The following is a 20480-nucleotide window of genomic DNA, read 5'->3' as shown; positions in this document are numbered from 1 at the left end:
TAGTGCCTCCATTTAAGTAGGGTGCCCAAACCAGCCATCTCATCATTTCCCACCCAGCTCCATTCCTTTGGACGCCTCCATGATGTTTGGTACCTTCCCATCTCTCGCCTCACCCTGTTCCCACCTCCCCCTTTACAGCTTCCTTTTATGTGTTGTCTTCCTCTATCAGAATGTAAGCTCCTTGAGGGCAAGGTCAGGGATTGGCCTTTGCCTTATTTGTATGCCTAGCACTTAACAGCACTATCTTACCTGAGTCTCATAACAAACAAGTTAGATAAACACTGCAAGCATTATTATAATATTCATTTTATTGATGAGGAATTTGTGGCTCAGAGACTTTAAGTGACTAACTCATTTTCACATGACTGATAAGTGTCAGAAGGGTGATTTGAACCTGTGCCTTTCAGGTTCAGAGTCTAACACTCTATTCACTATATGTGATGTGAGAAAACTGGGACACTAGTGCACTGTTGTGAACTGATCCAACCATTCTGGAGAGCAATTTGGAACTATGACCAAAGGGCTATAAAACTTTGCATGCCCTTTCATCCAGCGATACTACTGCTAGGTCTATATCCCAAAGACATCCAAAGAAAAGGAAAAGGACCTTGTACAAAAATATTTTTAGAGCTCTTTTTTTTTGGTGGCTAAGAAATGGAAATTGAAGGGATGCCCATTGATTAGGGAATGGCTAAACAAGCTGTGGTATATGTTGTAATGGAATATTACTGTGCTATAAGAAATGACAAGCAGGATGATTCCAGAAAAACCTGGAAAAACTTAAATGAACTGATGCATAGTGAAATGAACAGAACCAGGAGAACACTGTGCACAGTAATAGCAATGTTGTTTGATAAAGAACTGCAGTTTAGCTATTCTCAGCAATACAATGATCCAAAACAATCCCAAATGACTAATGATGAAACATACTATCTGCCTCCAGAGAAAAAACTGATATTGTTTGAATACAGACTGAAGTGTGCTGTTTTTCACTTTCTTTCATTTTTTCTTTTATTTTAGATTTCTAATGACTAATATGGAAATGTTTTACAAAATTGCACATGTATAACCTATATTTGATTGCTTACTCTCTCAGGGAGGGAGGGAAGGATAGAATTTCAAACTCAAAACTTTAAATAAAAATGTTAAAATGAAAAAAAAATCTTGACCAAAATGTGAATCTCACTATTAAAAGGAATGCCTCCTGATATCAACAGACCTCAAATCCTGAAGAGTCCCAGTGTTACTCAACAGAGAATGACTCAAGGCCCATTACTTTTTTAAAAAATCCATTCACCCTTTACTACTTATCTAGTTAAGTTATAGACAGTTTGTACTATGGGCCTTATTCTCTCTCTCTGCCTTATTCCTTCTAGATTATAAACTCCCTGGAGTCAGAGATTCTTTGTTTTCTATGCTGAATTAAATAAATTTTTAAAGTAAATTCCTGTAGTAGTGCAATGCCATGCATTCATAGATGTCCTTTGTAGGTGTGTGTATTGATGCTGAGAAGAATTGCTGCAAGTTTTATTTCTTGTGTTTACTCAGAAGATATTAGTGTTCTAAAGATTTTGGATAACATTTTTTTACCTTCTGGGTTTAAATTGGCAGGAATCATCTGGTGATAATTTCACCCATACACCCATGACAACATCTAGCACTAGCCAGGCTTGTGAAGATGTTTTATTACTGACTCCAGAAGAAAAGATGTTACCTGAAGACTCATGTTATCCACAGGGACATGTTGTGTGTGGGGAAGCAGATTCATGTAAAGTGGAAGATACTGCCATAGTGTCCTTGGTCAATGAGACTGAAGAAGATAACTTTCGGCAGATTCCTACAGAAGATGAATATGTGGATCGAGCTCCCCATGATTCTGATTGTTTATTGTTATTGAGTCGGCCTGGAAGCAAGCCAGCTTCTCCTTTCTCAGAGCCCTTGGAGGTTGGGGAGAATGACAGCTTAAGCCAGTGTTTCACTGGTACAGAAAGCACGATAGATTCAGAGAGCTCCTACTGCACTAAATCCTCATGCAGGACTGACTCCATCCATATTTCCTCTGAACTGTACTTGCAGAAATCTTTCCACTGCAATGACAGCAACCTTGCTAAGGAGGTGGAGAGCAGTGACAGGAATCATTGGGCAGCCAACCTTGATTTAACAAATGGCTTTGAGGGCTGCAAGGAGCCTCTCAGGAAGTACACTGAAGCTTCTGAGAAGAAAGCTGACCACATCATAGCATCCTTTGAGAATGGACCTTTCCCACAGTGCACCTGTGGCTCAGATCTTCCTCCAGAAAGTCAGAATATCCTGGCAAGTGATGCTGAGGGTGAAGACTTGTCATTTGAGGAGACTGAAGTGAAGTTCCCTAACACAAAAAGAGGCAGTTCTGGATCAGGTGGTACTTCTAGTGACCCACCTCTTGCATCTGGTAAGTGATCTTAGGTCCTGTCTACTTCTTTACATAAAAGGACTATACTCTTTTTCAAGGTCACATACACTTTAGGGAAGAAGGGAGATAAACTAAGAGAAATCAAACTTTCATTGACCTCGCCAAAGTGGTACCTGATAGTTTTTCACCAGCCCTCCCTTTATTTTCACCATGTACATCTTCCCTCTGCCCTCATGATCATTTCTTTGCTCATATATACACATATATTTCTGTGTATACTTTTGGGTCCCTGGTAGCCCGAGGCAAAATCGTGACACAAGCAGAGTTCACTGCTTCCAAACTCGCCATTCTGTGGCATCCCTACTGGTGCCCTCAGGCATCTGGTACCCTCCTGGTCCTTTGTTCCACTCTTCAATCAAAAGCTCTTCTCATAGCCTTCTTTCATACTCTCATCTAAACAATTGATAAAAGCTTTAAATGGAAGGCTATTTACATTTTTAACAAGGATGACATGTGCTTTTCAAGATGAATCTCTGTTGGTAGAATTTTAAGCAGGCAGAAGATGGGAGTGGAAGAGACCCCTGAAGTCATACTTTGTGGTTTTCACCCACTTGGCCTGCCTGTGGAAATACAGCTGTTTTTGAATAAATTACATTACACCAGGATTCTTCCTAATGAAACCCCCACACTTCATTTCTCCTTGCCTTTATCTATTCATTCCCTTTTCAGCCAGAAGTTAGTACCCCTCCCCCTACCTCTTAGAGCCAGTTTGGTACTTAATGGATTTGTAATCACATCACCTGGCTTTATATCCCAGCTCTACCATTTAGTAGCTCTGGTGACTTTGAGCAAGTTACTTAACTCCCCTAGGTCTGAGTTTCTTCATCCATAAACTGAGGGAGGAAGGTTGGATTTAAGAAACTTTACAACTTCAGATCTACGATAGTATAATATAGTGTAGTAAGACAGTTCAGTCCTGGAAGTACTTTGAAATATTGGTGCTAATTGGCTGGTGTTTGTTTTTTATGACATTCAAATGAATTGTTATGGGCTCTGAGAGCTGCCTTACTACCCTTTTGGGAGTGGGGATGATGAAGAAGAATCAGCTAGCATGGGTTTTTCCTGAGGGGCCATTTTCACTGCATTGGGGTGTAGGTATGTTTGAAAGGTCATTTGCTTGTTTGTTTTAAGCAAAGCATAGGCATAAAAGGAGGGGAAAGGTAAAAGTTTGGGGTCAGCTGTTATTTTTTTAAATGCTTTTCAGTGAGATGGACATCAAATTAACGACACCCTTTCCTAATTCTCAATTTGTTATCATGCCTTCTTTAACCCACTTAACTATATAGCCTACATTTACTTATCTTTTACCATCTTGTATTCTCTCACTAAAATATAAGTTCCATGAGGTTGAGAATTCTCTTACATTTGTATTTGTACCCCCATACCCCAATACAGTACCTGGCATATAGTAGGTGCTTAATAGGAGCTTATTGATAGATGATTAATGTTGAAGACCTATACTGAGTACTTATGAGTACATATAAATATGGGTACCTCTGAATACTCTGAGCACAGCCCTAAGGTCAACAGAATGATTTTTAATTTCTAAACTTTCAATAGGGAAATTTGGAGAAGAGTTGGGGTAGGGATGGGAAAAAATTAAGTGTTCCAGGGTTAGTACTTTAAAAAAAAACCTCAAATCATCAAAATTATCTTCTATAATTTTTTCTAGATTCTAAGAATATAAACAAAACTATAATTAAATGTTTATTTCCTATCATATAATTTTATGTGGTATTGATTTCATAATACATATCTTAGGTCAAATTTATTATGCAATAAAATATCCTTAATTTTTTTTCATGTCCAGGGTCTCTTTATATATTTTATACACATTCTCATTTTACAAGACGTGGATCATAATCTTACTAGTTTGAGTGATTGCAAAGCCTTGTATTTTTACTTTTTGTATTTTTGTATTTTTACTTATCGGTGACCATAGCTATGATATATTTGATTTGGACATTTTGACCAGGTATACAAATCACAATTGCAACATTGTTCCTATGGGAAAATTTATTTCTGTTTTTACAAAAGTCCACTTTATTATAGATTCTCAGGAAGGCACTGGGTGTGGTTGGGGGAGAGGAAAAAATAAGAAAAAGGGAAGGAAAGAAACAAGCATTTATTAAGCTCCTACTGTGTGCTAGTCACAATGCTTTACAAATATTATCTTATTTGATATTCCAAACAACCCTGGAAAATAGGGGCTATCCCTGTTTTATAGTTGAGGAAGCTAAGGCAGAAAGAGGTTAAGTGATTTGCCCAGACTCACACATCTAGTAAGTGTTTGAGGCCAAATTTGAACCTGGGCCTTCCTGACTCCAAGACTTACCTTACCACGTAGTTGTTTCTAGGTGGGAGGGAAAGGAAAACAAGTAGGAACTTCTTAGTTCTTTATTATTTGTTTGTTTATTTACATTTCAAGTTCATTCAGGGTAAAAAACACAAAATTGTATTTTGAAGCTCCTTGATTCTAGTATCCAGAACACAGGAAATGTTTTTGAATAATAATAATACTGTTAGGTTGTCTCAACAAAGGCAGACCAGCCTAACCTGTTAACTAAAGCTCCCTGTTCAGTTCAGTTCAATTCAGCAGGTATTATTGAATATTACATGCAAGGCCCTGGGGATGCCAAGGCAGAATGAAAAACAGTCCCCTGTCCCCAAGAAGCTCACATTCTTTGGGGATACAAGCACACAGATAAGTAAATATAAAATCATTTGCAGTTTGTGGTAAATTACATACTTTCACAGAAATATAATCCTCAATTTCAGTTTAACTGAGATCCAAGAATCTGATATCCATGGACATGTTGGTCTCTATGTCTGTTGTTATGTTTCCTTCATTATGTCTTATTAAATCATAGACTTAAAGCTGGAAAGGGACTTAGAGGTCATCAAATACAGCCCTCTCATTTTTTTTCTTTTTTTTTTATTAAATTTAAATTTATTTATTTAACATATTTGGTTTTCAGCATTGATTTTCACAACAGTTTGAATTACAAATTTTCTCCCCATTTCTACCCTCCCCCCCACTCCAAGATGGCTTATATTCTGGTTGCCCTGTTCCCCAGTCAGCCCTCCCCTCTATCACCCCCCTCCCCTCTCATCCTCTTTTCCCTTCCTTTCTTGTGGGGCAAGATAAATTTCTACGCCCCATTGCCTGTGTATCTTATTTTTTAGTTGCATGCAAAAACTTTTTTTGTTTTTGAACATCTGATTTTAAAACTTTGAGTTCCAAATTCTCTCCCCTCTTCCCTTCCCACCCATCCTCCCTAAGAAGTCGAGCAATTCAACCTAGGCCACACATGTATCATTATGTATAACCCTTCCACAATACTCATGTTGTGAAAGGCTAACTACATTTTGCTCCTTCCCAACCCATCCTGCTTTATTGAATTTTCTCCCTTGACCCTGTCCCCTTTCCAAAGTGTTTGTTTTGATTACCTCCACCCCCATCTGCCCTTCCCTCCATCATTCCCCCCCCCTTTTATTTTTTTTTTATCTTCCTCCCTCTTCTTTCCTGTGGGGTAAGATACCCAACTGAGTATGTATGGTATTCCCCCTCAGGCCAAATCTGATGAGAGCGAGGTTCACTCATTCCCCCCTCACCTGCCCTCTCCCCTCCTCCCACAGAACTGCTTCCTCTTGCCACCTTTATTCGAGATAATCCACCCCATTCTATCCCTCCCTATCTCCCTCTCTCAGTATGTTGCTCTCTCATTCCTTAATTTCATTTTATTTCTTTTAGATATCTTCCCTTCATCTTCAACTCACCCTGTGTCTGCTCTCTCTCTTTTACATATATATATATATACATATATATAAACACATATATATATACACATACATACACATACATACATATACACATAGATATATACATACATACACATTCACTTATATATATACATAAACATATATATATATATATATATGCATATTCCCTTCGACTACCCTAATACTGAGGTCTCATGAATCATACACATCATCTTTCCATGTAGGAATGTAAACAAAACAGTTCAACTTTAGTAAGTCCCTTGCAATTTCTGTTTCTTGATTACCTTTTCATGCTTCTCTTGATTCTTGTGTTTGAAAGTCAAATCTTCTATTCAGTTCTGGTCTTTTCACTGAGAAAGCTTGAGAGTTCTCTATTTTATTGAAAATCCATATTTTGCCTTGGAACATGTGTAATAGGAGGGCAGAGTTTATAATCTCAAAGAGGATCATAAACATGTCTGAAAGGTTCCGAACCGCCGGATATAAGAAACTCTCAAAGTAGAAGGCAGAAGAATCAAAACATTTATTTAGGCTCCACAGTAACCAACCCATGAACCAGCAACCCCATTTTGATATATTGATCAAAAGCTTCCAGGCCCAATAAGTACGCCTTGAAAGAGTAACCAGGAGGCTACAGAGAAGCATGATTGCGTAAAGCAAAATCATGCTTCCCCCTCTATGGTAATAAGATTACCCACTGGCCTGAAGTCTTTGTTCAGCTTCCTCCCGTAGGTCAGCTCTGCTACTGGCAGCTCCTGCTTCAGCTGTGGCTGTGGCTGTAACTGTAGCTGTAACTGTCGCTGTAACTGTCGCTGTAACTGTCGCTGTAACTGTCTCTGGCTCCAACCGGAAAAGGAAAAGAGGATCTTCAAGCTGTCCTCTCCCCTCTTATAGAGTTTTTTGACATCATCAAGCACCGCCTGAACGACCAGGGCCGATTGGTTCTTGACTTGGCCCCTCCCCCTAGCGTAGCCGTTAACACCTCCCCTCAGCCAGCCCCATGACTCATCACACAGGAAGTTGTCTGCTTCCTGGAATGCTCTTTGGGCTTCCTGCCCCGGAAGAGCAAGCCACAGTGTCCAGAGGCTCAATGAGGTAAGCTGAGTCATTCAAAGAAAACAAAGGCCATTCTGGCTACAACATGATACTCAGTTTTGCTGGGTAGGTGATTCTAGGTTTTAATCCTAGCTCCATTGACCTCTGGAATATCGCATTTCAAGCCCTTCGATCTCTTAATGTAGAAGCTGCCAGATCTTGGGTTATTCTGATTGGGTTTCCACAATACTCAAATTGTTTCTTTCTGGCTAGCTGCAGTATTTTCTTCTTGATCTGGGAGCTCTGGAATTTGGCAACAATATTCCTAGGAGATTTCTTTTTGGGATCTATTTGAGGAGGCGATCGATGGATTCTTTCAATTTCTATTTTGCCCTGTGGCTCTAGAATATCAGGGCAGTTCTCCTTGATAATTTCTTGAAAGATGGTATCTAGGCTCTTTTTTTGATTATGGCTTTCAGGTAGTCCAATAATTTTTAAATTATCTCTCCTGGATCTATTTTCCAGGTCAGTGGTTTTTCCAATGAGATATTTCACATTGTCTTCCATTTTTTCATTCCTTTGGTTCTGTTTTATAATATCCTGATTTCTCATCAAGTCACTAGCTTCCACTTGCTCCAATCTAATTTTTAAAGTAGTATTTTCTTCAGTGGTCTTTTGGACCTCCTTTTCCATTTGGCTAATTCTGCCTTTCAAGGCATTCTTCTCCTCATTGGCTTTTTGGAGCTCTTTTGCCATTTGAGTTAGTCTGTTTTTTAAGGTGTTGTTTTCTTCAGTGTATTTTTCAGTATTTTTTTGGGTCTCCTTTAGCAAGTCATTGACTTGTTTTTCATGGTTTTCTCGCATCCTTCTCATTTCTCTTCCCAATTTTTCCTCTACTTCTCTAACTTGCTTTTCCAAATCCTTTTTGAGTTCTTCTATGGCCTGGGGCCAGTTCATGTTTTTCTTGGAGGCTTTTGTTGTAGGCTCTATGACTTTGTTGTCTTCTTTAGGCTGTATGTTTTGGTCTTCTTTGTCACCAAAGAAAGAATCCAAAGTTTGAGACTGAATCTGGGCGCGTTTTCACTGCCTGGCCATATTCCCAACCAACTAACTTGACCCTTGAGTTTTTCAGTGGGGTATGACTGCTTGTAGACTAACGAGTTCTATGTTCCACGTTTGGGGGGGAGGTGCCAGCTCTGTCAGACCCGCACTACTCCTTCCCCAAGAACCCCCTGTCCAGACTGGGCTTAGATCTTCAGCAGGCTGTTGCACTCCTGCTCTGATCCGCCACTTAATTCCTCCCACCAGGTGGGCCTGGAGCCGGAAGTAACAACAGCTGTAGCTGCCCCACCTCCGCTGCCCCCGGGGCTGGAAGCCGAACCTCGAACTCCTTCCACTCCCGCAGCTTTTCCCACTAACCTTCTCCGCAGTCTTTGGTATTTGTGGGTCGAGGGGTCTGGTAACTGATGCAGCTCACATATTCAGGGCACTAGGGCCCCCTCCGCCCGGCTTCTGGTCTGGATGGTCCACGCTGCTCAGGCTGGGCTCTGCTCCACTCCGTTCCCAGCTCCCAGCTCCCAGCTCCGTGTGGAATAGACCTCACCCAGAGACCATCCAGGCTGTCCTGGGCTGGAGCCCTGCTTCCCTCTGATGTTCTGTGGGTTCTGCCATTCTAGAATTGGTTCAGAGCCATTTTTTATAGGTTTTTGGAGGGTCTTGGGTACGGAGCTCACTCTAGTCCCTGCTTACCAGCCGCCATCTTGGCTCCGCCCCCCCAGCCCTCTCATTTTACAGATGGAAAAAGAGGCCCAGAGAGGTTGTGAACTTAGCCAGCATCACAGAGGTAGTAAGTCTATGTGTGAGGCAGTATTGGAATCCAGATCGTCCTCCTTCCTAGTCCAAAGCTCTCTCTGTTCACTATATCATCCTGCCTTTCTAGAAATTATCCTCAAAATATCAACCCCCAAATTGAGGGAAGGTTTCTCATTTATTTTATAAAATATAGTCCAAAACCTACTTTTACATATTTTAAGAAAACTTCTCTCACTAAAACACTCATGTCTTTGTTTTTTAGCAAGGTTACTTTTTTCCTCCTAAATTCTAATATTCTTTCTGTTAGCAGAGATTAGCAAAAACTCCCTCCCACTGAATAATAGATCAATGGAGCCAAGAAATCTGAACTTAATTCTTGCTTTTACTAGTGACTAATAGCATTACCTGAAGCAAATCAATATTTCACTCTGTGAAATGGGCAAGGGGAGGTTTGCAATGAAGTTATAATGGGTTGAGATTTGTGGAATAAAAAATGCTGGGTAAGAGGAAAGTGGAATTTGCTTTGAAATTATGAGTTTAAAAACAAAATCAGCTTTCTCGGAATCACTGAATCTTAGAGTCAGAAGACAGTATAGGGGCTATCCTAGTGAAACCTGCATCTAAACAAGCCCCTAATTGGTAACATTGCCAACAGGTGGTCATCCAGCCGGCAATTGAAGACTCCTCTCATAAAGAGAAACCTAGTACTTCCTCAGGCAGCGTTTTCCACTCTGGGACAACTCTATTATTTAGGAAGTTTATCTTTACATAAGCCTAAATCTCTGTAACTTCTGCCATTGCTCTTAGCTTTACCATAGAGGGCCAAACTGATAGCTAGGTGGCGCGGTGAAGAGAGCCCTGGGTTTGGAGTCAGGAACTCATCTTCCTGAGTTCAAATCTGTCCTCAGACGCTTACTAGCTGTGTGACTCTGGGCAAGTCACTTAACCCTGTTTACCCCAGTTCCTTATCTGTAAAAAGAGGTGGAGAAGGAAACGGCAAACCACTCCAATATCTTTGCCAAGGAAAACCCTAAATGGGGTCACGAAGAATTGGACATGACTGAAAAATAACTCAACAACAGGGGCTGAGCGGAACAAATCTAAGTCTCCTGTCACGGGATAGCGCATCAAATATTTGAAGACAGCAATCACAACCTCTCTAAATGTCTCAGGTTTCTTCATCTAATTATCACCAGACTTCTAAGTTGGCCTTGATGACGACTTTTTGGGTCTGGCCATTGAGCCAATTTCAAATTCATATAACTTGACTATAATTTTGCCTAAGGGTCGGCAAACTACAGTCTGAGCACCACACCCAGTCTCTTACCTCTTTTTGTATGGCCTTTGAGCTAAAAATAGTTTTTTTAATATTTTTAAATTAAAAATGATTCATTTGTAGGGGCAGCTAGGTGGTGCAGTGAGTAGAGCACCAGCCCTGGAGTCAGGAGGACCTGAATTCAAATCCGGCCTCAGACACTTGACACACTTACTAGCTGTGTGACCTTGGGCAAGTCACTTAACCCCCATTGCCCTGACCTCCCCCCTCAAAACAAAACAAAACAAAAAAACAAAAATGATTCGTTTGTGGCTAACCCATGCATCTCTATCCTTTTCCTAAGAATAACATGAGACCCTGTCAAATTCTTTGCTAAAGTTCTAGCTGAAGCACAGCATTCACTTGAATGCCTTATTGTTCAGTTGTTTGTCAGTTGTGTTCTACTCTTCATGACCCCATTTGGGGTTTTCTTGGCAAAAATACTGCCACTTTCTTGCCAGGTCATTTTACAGATGAAAAAACTGAGGCAAACAGGGTTAAGTGACTTACCCAGGGTCACACAGCTAGTATGTGTCCAAGGCCAGATTTGATCCCACAGAAATGAGGCTTCCTGATTCCAGACCAGATGCTTTATACACTGTACCACCTAGCTGCCCTTGACCCATTCTTAATGAAGCTATGCTAGCTTGTGATCAGTATTCAGTCAGTCAACAAGCGTTTATTAAGCATTTATTAAATGCCAGGTACTGAGTTAAGTGCTAGGGATACAAATAAAGGCAAAAAGTGTCCCTGCCCTCAAGAAGTATAAAATCTAATGGAGGAGACAAGATGCAAGTAAGTAGACACATACAAGATATATATAAAATAGATGGAGATTATTTTGAGAGGAGAACAACTACAGGGGCCAAGAAAAGTCTCCTGCAGATGGAAAGACTTGAGCTGAATACCAGAGGAAGCAAGAGAAACCAAGAGATTTAGATGAAGGAGTAGAACATTCCAGGGATAGAAGATAGCCAGTGGAAAAGCCTAGAGAAGAAGATGAAATATTTTGTTCAAGGAACTGCAGGCATGTCCATGTAACTGGATTCTAGACTGTATAAAGAGTAGTATGTATAAGGCTGGAAATGTAGGAAACAGCTAGGCTATCACTTAAAGTTAGTAGACCCTACTCTTTCTCATATTTGGAAAATCACAGTATTTACTCTTCTTCATTACCATAGTACCTTTTCTAACATCCATGATCTTTTTGTAAAATGCATTTGGTTTTTAAAAAAATTTTTTACTGATATCTTTTATTTTCACATCATCTTTTCTAAATAACTCAACATTAACAATAACCCATTACCCAACATTGTTGTTGTTTAGTTGTTTTTCAGTCGTGTCCTACTTTTCATGACCCCTTTTGGGATTTTCTTGGCAAAGATACTGCAATGGTTTGCCATTTCCTTTTCCAGCTCATTTTACAGATGAGAAAACTGAGGCAAATGGGGTTAAGTGACTCAAGGTTATACAGCTAGGAAGTGTCGGAGGCCAGATTTGAACTCATGAAGATGAGTCTTCCTCACTTCAGACCTGGTGCTTTATCCACTGTGCACATAGCTGCTCTCATCCCTTATAACAAAGATATTAAAAGGAGATAGAAAAAAGACAGGTTCAGCAAAACTGAACATGTCAATCCACGCAGACAGAGTATGTGCTCCTGACTCTAAACCTAACCCTAACCCCTCCTCTAACCCATACACATAGTCTCCCATTTCTAGAAAAAAGGTAGGGTGGTACACGTTCTCAGCTCTACTCCAGGGGCAGGCTTCTTGGTTATGATAATTGCACTGTGCTCACCTATGGTTGCTGCTGTTCTTTCCATTTACATGGTTGTAGCCATTGTTTAATGTTGTTTTCTTGTTTCTGTTTACTTCACTGTGTCTGTTTTAATAAGTTTTCCCATGCTTCTCTGAATTCTTTATATTCATTGTTTCTTATGGTGCAACAATGTTACATTGCATTCTTGTATCATGATGAATCATTCCCCGTCCATGGGCATCTACTGTTTCTGGTCCTTTGCTCCCACAAAAAAATATAATGAATCTTTTCATGTATATGAGATGTTCTTTCTGTCTTTGACCTCCCTGGGGCATGTTCCCCTCATTTCATAGCAGCAGTTTTTTTGGTGGTAGCACCTTAACAGTCTTTAGCTGCCAACCTTTTCCAGTACTTTGGAGTATAGTTGCTCTGGTCCTGGTGACTTAAATTCATCAAGAATGAGTACTTTCTTACTATGTACCCATTTTTCTCTAGCAACAGATTATATCCCTGGTTTATCCAGCTTTTCCCTCTTCTAATCCAATAAGTACTTAGAAGACAGGGACTAGTTTTTCATTTTGGCTTTATGTTCCCCACACCTGTTTGCCTTGCATACAGCAGGTGTTTAATTGTTGAATGGATGATTACATTTCTGGTGGTGAGCTTCCAAACCAACATAAAAGAAAAAAAAGTCGGGAGTAACCAAATAAAACCGGTGCATGTTTAATTTTCCAAAGTTTTACAGTGTCCTTTCTGTAGTCTCCTAGTGCTTGACAGCACAAAACATCTAGGGATAGATAGGGTGGATGAGGAAGCTGACACGTTGGCTAAATTAATTTTTGCCTGACGAGGAGAAAGGACAGACCAGATGGATTTTTGAGGCAGTACAGCTCTTTCCACAATTACTTCTACATGAATAGACCCAGTTTTTTTCTGGCTGTGCAAAACACCATTTTCGCATGACTACTTTCTTTAATTGTTATAATCCATGTTCTATAAAATGTGATGAAAGGGGTGAGAGTTAGGAGGGGAGGGGAACAATAATAGAGCTTGATCTCATCGGATTTCCTAAAAGCCAATTTCTGGACTCTCAGTGAGGTGGCCTACATTTGGACTTCTGACCAGTCAGTGGGGACCTAGAGTAAATGTTTTTCTGGCAATTATTTTTAGACATTTTTATCAGATGAGAGTGTTTCTTTTAGGGCAGCCATCTCTTTCAGAAAAAAATCCTTTAAATAGCTCCTGCTGTTAAAGTTATTCTCATTTTCTCCCTCTTCTTTTATTTAACTCTCAAATGAAGGATCCTTGTTTCAACACTAGATAATTCTAGATATTACAGAATTTTAAGGAACTTTCCACCAAGGCTGAATGCAGCGCTTTTATAACTTAGAAGGTAGTTTTCAAGAGTTTCCCTGACTAGTAAATTCATTAACCTGTGGTCATTTGGTAATAAACTTAACTGAGCTTAACCAGGTTGATCCTGGGGTTGTGTTCCAAGGCTTTTCAGCTTGGTAATATCCAACAAAGCTGGCGTTCTCCTGGCATTAACTTCAGGAGCTCCAGATCACCTCCATGCCAAAAATCAAATATCAGAGTAAGAATTTAGTGAAGGAAAAATGATGATAATAATAAATTGGATGACCACTAAATTATAATTCTTTGAAGGACTGTGAAAAAATTTTTCTTAGAAAATAAAACAAAAAGAAAAAATTTACGGGAAAAATGGACATAGAATAATGTGTGCCTTGAAAATTGTTTTGAAATCAGACCTCAAAGTATTGTCATTGTTAATATTGACAACAATCCCTTTTGTTGATTTCCTTAAAGTAAAATTTGGGAGAATTCACACAGTGCCATCTAGTGAGGAGTTAGTTATTCAAGGACCCTGGTGTCTATATAAGGTCAATAAATCACTTGTCCTGAAGTATGGTTGTCTGTAAGTGAAGGGGAATTTTCCATGTCAAGTATGTAGACTTTACTCCTAGGTCCCATGATTCCATTGGGGTGAATTGTCATTCCAACTATCCAGATTGCAGCCCCTCTAACACTTAGTAAACAGGCTTTGTGGGCTGCTGTATTTGGGGATAAAATCATCACCTGGTGGCTTATCTTCTGGTAATAAGCCTTTCCCAACTGGAGTTACCTTGGTCTCAGATGTCACACACACAGCCTCAGAGGACAAACTGGATTCTCCAGCTCAATAGGTCTTGCAAAGGCTGAAACTTTCTAATTCTTCTATATCCCAGGAGATCATTTCCATACCCCAGTGAGGCATCAGAGTCAGATGTTAGGGGAAGGACAAGTGTTCATGGTGCCCAATCATAGCACAGCATAACCAACATTGAACCCAGGGGTTCAAATATCTACTCTGCCTTTCCTTGAACTAGGTTACCTCTAAAATCCCTTCCAGTGAAAAATCTGTTTAAAGGATTTACAAAGCATATAAAAGGCATGGTCCTGGATATCAGTAAGGGTTTATTATATAACTCCAATAAAGACTGTTAAACTTATTTGTCTTGTTTCCTCCTCTAATATAGTCACCTATAATTGTCACCCACTGTTGCCTACTAGTTGACAGTCTGTTTCTTAGCTTCTCTGCTTCAGGTTGTGACATGAGCAAGCTGCATGGAAAAAACAGACACCTCTGCATTACACTCTCCTTTCTCCTTGCCTCTTCATCTCATTCTTCAGCTTTCTGGGCGCAGGAGTGGCAGTCTTAGCTACAAGTACATTAGCCAGAGAAGATCGGTTAGTCATAGGGTTGGGTGAGCCTGCTCCTACCCCCAGTCTGAATGGCAGAAAGGGGGCTAAATGATGGCATGTAGAGGCAACCAGTTTAGTGAAAAGGCCCTCCCTGGTCTTTCTATTCCCCTGTCCTTGCCATCCCAGCACTTGTCTACTGCGCCTCTCCCTTCAATGCCCTTGCTTCAGGGTATTGAAAAGTTCACCCACGTTCATGTCCTCCGTTCTGTTAACTAACTCTCATTTATAATAGCTAACCTGTCTGACAAAAATTAATTAAAATTTGCTGTTATCCTTTGGATGAAAAACTGATACGCTATAAATTTTGTAGATGGATGCCAAGGCATATACCCAAATGCATATAGTATCTAGATATTATTTCATAATGTATAAAAAATTATTTTGCATACCTACTGCCAATTTTTTCTTTGCCCTACTGTTTCCTGCACTAAAATGGTTCATTTGTTACAGTTTGACATAGTGCTGATTCATCGATGTAGTAATATGACTAGGTATGGGATCATCTTTGCCTCAATACACACGCACGCACAAACACACACCCAGAGTTCTTCCCAATTAACCAAAGTATATTTAAGATTTCTATAAAGAGGAAAATCATATGAATTTGTATGTTAAATAGGAAGTGAGATTCTCTTTAAAAAAAAAGGAGCCAGAGTGGTAAGGGCTTTAAACACCAAGAGGAGGAACTTGTGTTCCATCCCCAAGAGTATAAGATAATCAGTCAATCCACAAGCATTTATTAAGTGCCTACTATATACCAGGCACTGTGCTAGTTATTGGAGTTACAAAGTCGAAAAATGAAATAGTCCCTGTCCTCGAGGAACTTATGTTCTATTGTGGCAGACAATGTGTGCATGTATATACATATGTGATGAATCACTGAAGCTTTTTGAGCAGGGAAAGAACTTAGTAAGACCTTGCCTTAGGAATATCAATTTGGCATCTATGTGGATGACAGAATGGAAAGAGGAAAAAATGGAGATTGAGAGGCCAATTAGGATCCTATTGCAATAATCCAGGCAAGAGAGGATCAGGACCTGAAAGAGGGGGCTATTGAAGGGAGAGAAGGAGATGGGGACAAGATACAAGTGTCTTACAAGTGTTATTTACCTTTCATTTGCTGTATTTTTTTAAAGATACACCTGACTTAAATCAGTGCTAATACATCTTAGATTAGGAAGGGGCCTTAGAGTTCATCCAATACAGTCTTTTCACTTACTTTGTATACAGTAATCTGGATCAATTCAAATGTGCCAAAGTAAAACATTTTAGAACATGATTTATAGATGCCTTCTCAACTGTCCCCCTTCTTCCTAGAATCTTCTGTAACTGTTGTGAAAGCATATTCATTCATTTCTGCTGGATACTGAGCCATCCTGCTGGCCCCTGAGCATCCAGACCCTTTGCAATTCTTTATTTCAGCATCTCAAACCATGATCCCTCCCTGGACATGACATGATGTGGTCATACTCAGAGTCACAGAAAGCTCTGAACATATAAGATGTAAAGGAAAAGAAATAACCACTATCTTTTCCCCAATCCTACAACCCCTTTTTGTTTTACTCTCTTCTCTCTCCCTTTTTTTTAAATCCTTCCCAGTCCAACCCCACAGACCCTTACTTAATGCCTGCTATGTGCGAGGGATGATGCCAGGTGCTGGGATATAAAGACAAAAACAAAAGTCTGTGTCCTCAAGGAGGTTGTATAACAACTGAACATAAGCTCCTTGAGGGCAAAAACTTTTGTTTTTGTCTTTATATCCCAGTGCCTGGTATAGTGCCTAAAACATAGTAAGTGCTTAATAAATGCTTGTGGAATGGAGCAGTTATTTCCCCAGGGATTGTCAAAGGATCAGAGCACAGCTGTTGAATGATGATCACCCTTTCTTCTTTCATGGCTTCTGAGTCTTCTCTGTGCCCCTGTGACTGCACTGATCATCTGGCTTGTTTCTCTTAGGTCAAAAATAAGTAATCATGTGGGGACCCTCCCTGGTACCTCATGGATTTATTCACTTACAGCATTTTCCATTCCCAGAGGTGGTTAGAGGAAAGAACTTACATCCGCTAAGTTTGCCTCTGGCTTTCAAGACCTCATTGGCAAAGAGACATATTTCTTTGCTGCCTCCCTTCAGCCAGTCCCATTAAGATGACAAATTCAGTTCTTAGATAGGAAATATTGGGCGTTAATTAAGGGGCTTGATAGGAGGCATCCATCATGAGATTGCCTCTGCAGCCTGCCAGAGGAATGGCAAGCCACTGCCACAGGATTCAGCTTGGAAATATTCCCCTCACAAGACAGGATTCTCACTGAGAAAATATTAATCATGCCTATGCCTGTTTTTTTCTTCCTCTCCATCCTAGGAAATGTGACTGGAAACAGTAACTCTACATTTATTTCAAGTGGGCAAGTAATGAATTTCAAGGGAGATATCATTGTAGTCTACGTTAGTCAAAACTCCCAGGAGGGTCCCACCATCCCAGGAACTTCAGGGGAAAACGTTGGCAGCCCAGTGCAAGAGGAGAACCTGAACCGCTGTGACACTTTTGCAGGGAATGATCTCAATTTCAAAGAGAAATGTGCTGAGAGCTCCCTGGGGAACTTTTCTGAGGATAAAGCGCAGAACTTCTTAAGAGAACATACACGAAGATCAGGGCCAAGGATTCAAGAGGAAACCCAATATGGCCCTCATAAAGAGACCAACCAGAGCACAGCCTCTCAACCCGTGCAGGAGGAAGGAAGACCCAAATCCCGGTTCCTGAAAGCTTGGCAGTGATGGGAACTTAACACTGCCTCTATCTCTTCCCAAAGTGTGTCAGAACTTCAAAGACCAACAGTCCTGGAGTTAGGAGACTTGGGATCTGGTCTCAGTTCTGCTTACTAACTACCCATGTGACCTCAGACAGGAATTTCCCTTCTCTGGGTCTCATTTGCTTCATCTGTAGAGTGAGGGGTTCATACTAGATGACTTGTAAAGTTGCATTCATCTCCAACGTTCAGCGATTCTAATCATTCTCCCTGTTTATCCTCAGTCACGCACACACCCATACCATATTAGGTAATAAGCATAGACCAGAGATGTCAAATTCAAATCTACAAATGGACCAGTTTTCATCTTTGGAAAATACTAGTGCACTGAACAGATGATAATTCACAAGTAGGGTCAAAATTAGGAATCTAGGGGATGGACAACAGGTAGAAGTTGACCCACCTATGACCCACCTATTTATGGGTCATCACCTGTAAATCCTTCTATAATTTGATCATTTGCTGTTTGGCTCATTGCTAATCTGTATCCTCAGCGTCCTTTCGGTCTTTTCCCATTTATTTTAAAATTTACAGCACTCTTTCCACCTTGCTTTTCACATACATGGTTGGTTTTGAAAGCTGTTTTTGTATTTCTGGTAACTGTAGCTGTGCCATACAGTTCTCACGATGGTTAATTCCATCAGCACCTACCACTCCTTCATTCGCTTTTATCCCCATCCTCATCTGCCTGTATTTCCCTTTTGTTGTCTTGCCTATCATTTCTCCTATTGTGTCTTTTTGATTCCATCTTGGTGACCACGTGGCCTTCTTCTGGGTGTGCATTTGTACACTTTCTGTGTCAACTATTCTCGATGTTTTCAGTTTTTGTTGACCATTTCTCAGCAATTCTAAGTGGTGCCTTCTTTCCATTTTAATTCTCTCCTTTTTATATGGACAAGGCATCTTCATGTTTTGGAAATAGCCTTTTGAGGGGTTAGCTATGGAAGGCAGAGTGGTTCAGTGGAAAAAATCACTTTCTGTGAAATCAAAGGGCCTGGGTTCAAATCACATCTCTGAATACTTCCCACCCATGTGAACCTGGGCAAGCTACTTAACCTTTATGGCCTCAGTTTCATCATCTGTAAAACATAGAGGTTAGTAAATGCCTTCTGAGGTCCATTAAAGCTCCAGATCTATGGTCTTGTGTGTCTTGTCTGTGGCAAATTCTTTGGGGGCAGAAATATTGAAAAGAATATTTAGGAAAACACTGGAAAATTTGAGAACAAAAAATTTCCCCAAGTGGGCTTTTTCAGTTTTCCCCATTTTTTAAAATGAGAGATGACAAAATTTTTTTCCTCTAAAACGTTCTGCTCTTCCTTACTCTAAGCCAAGCTTTCCTATCTCTCGACAGAACTAGCATATAGGCATTCTAAAATATAATTGAATTGTTGAATGCCGTTTGACACTCTTGGTCTAGAAGGTTTATTGTTTTATTTTATTTTTTAGCAATTAAATGGCAAGAAAGAAATCCAACTCACTATGAATTATGGCCTCTGAGTGTCTCTTTGGAAAGATACTCAGGGGCCATGAAATGATGAAAATGGGCTAGATGATCTCTTTAAGCCTCGTTACAGCTCTAACACTCTGGGGTGTCATGACCCCAGAGTTCTGAGCTAACTGATCTGGGTGGTTTTTATTGTCACTTTCATCCAGTTATTGTGAACTACAACTCTGTGCCTCTATTTTCTAACTTAAAAGGAGAGATAGAGACATGTATGACACAGTGTCCAGAAAGTTAGCCCTCTGAAGCAGAAAGACTCGAGTTCAAATCCTGCTTCTGACACATTACTGGCTGTGAGATTCTGGGCAAGTCTCTTAATTTCTCAGTGCACTTGGGGGCTCTCTAAGACTCTACAGTTGCAGGGCAGCTATTGATCTGCATTGGTAGAGTGAATTTCCCCACTGGGAGTTCCCCACACCATTGAAACCGCAAGTCTGGACCCCCCTCAAAAAATGGGGATAATGATGCCTGTCAAATGTTTTTTCCCCACATAAAATTGTCATGAGGATGAGGGAAGAATGTTAGGAAAGTATTTTAGATCCTTAACGGAAGATGCTATAAAATATAGGAGGAAAAAAAGAGGCAGAATCTTCCTTCTTGACCCCTGTTTGTTCTTCATATTGATGCTAAAAATAAATAAGAAATTAGAAATCAATCATTTGGGAAACGACTGTAGACCACAGAGATGTGTATTGCTGATGTAAGCAGAATGAGAACAGGATTCGGTGAAAGGTTGTTAATTTGATATTAAAATGATATTTGACCCACAATGTTGCTTTTTCATAGCTTGATGAAATGTGAATCTTTATAAGATCATTTCCTCACTTTTTTCACATATAGCATCTCTCTTCCTATCTCCATCATCCTCGGTGGTTCACTCTTGGTCCTCTCACCAGAGAAGCTGGATAGAAGACACTGCTGTGGTGACTCAATCACTTCTTCTATTTAACCTTTCTTTTTTTTAAGCCAATCTTACTTTGTATTTTTGTTTATTTGGGTTTTTTGGTGTTTTTTGGAGGGGGGAAAGCGGGGCAATTGGGGTTAAGTGATTTGCACAAGGCCACACAGCTAGTAAGTGTGTCAAGTGTCTGAGGCTGGATTTGAACTCAGGTCCTCCTGACTCCAGGGCCAGTGCTGTACTCACTGCGCCACCTAGCTGGCCCGACTTACTCTTTTCTTGACTGTAACAGATAACTCCTCAAAGTTCATCCTATGAAATGCTGGAAGGGAAGAAGTTTCTTCTCCACGCTCAA

At 40.2% G+C, this 20480-nt stretch overlaps 1 protein-coding gene across 2 annotated transcripts in view; it reads left to right on the top strand.

The window, feature by feature from the left end:
• Positions 1-19995, top strand: part of TNFRSF11A (TNF receptor superfamily member 11a) — a 120089-nt gene extending 100094 nt beyond the window's left edge. For both annotated transcript variants that reach the window (XM_036742168.1, XM_036742167.1), the window contains 2 exons: positions 1612-2431; positions 17282-19995. In XM_036742168.1, coding sequence (XP_036598063.1) covers positions 1612-2431; positions 17282-17694 — 1233 coding nt within the window. In that variant the 3' untranslated portion in view covers positions 17695-19995. The remainder of the gene's footprint in view (positions 1-1611; positions 2432-17281) is intronic.
• The last annotated feature ends 485 nt before the right edge of the window (positions 19996-20480 follow it).

This window comes from Trichosurus vulpecula, chromosome 1 (genome assembly GCF_011100635.1).
Source record: "Trichosurus vulpecula isolate mTriVul1 chromosome 1, mTriVul1.pri, whole genome shotgun sequence".
NCBI lineage: Eukaryota > Metazoa > Chordata > Mammalia > Diprotodontia > Phalangeridae > Trichosurus > Trichosurus vulpecula.
Note: the sequence above shows the minus strand (reverse complement) of the source record. Positions and strands in the feature narration are given on the sequence as shown.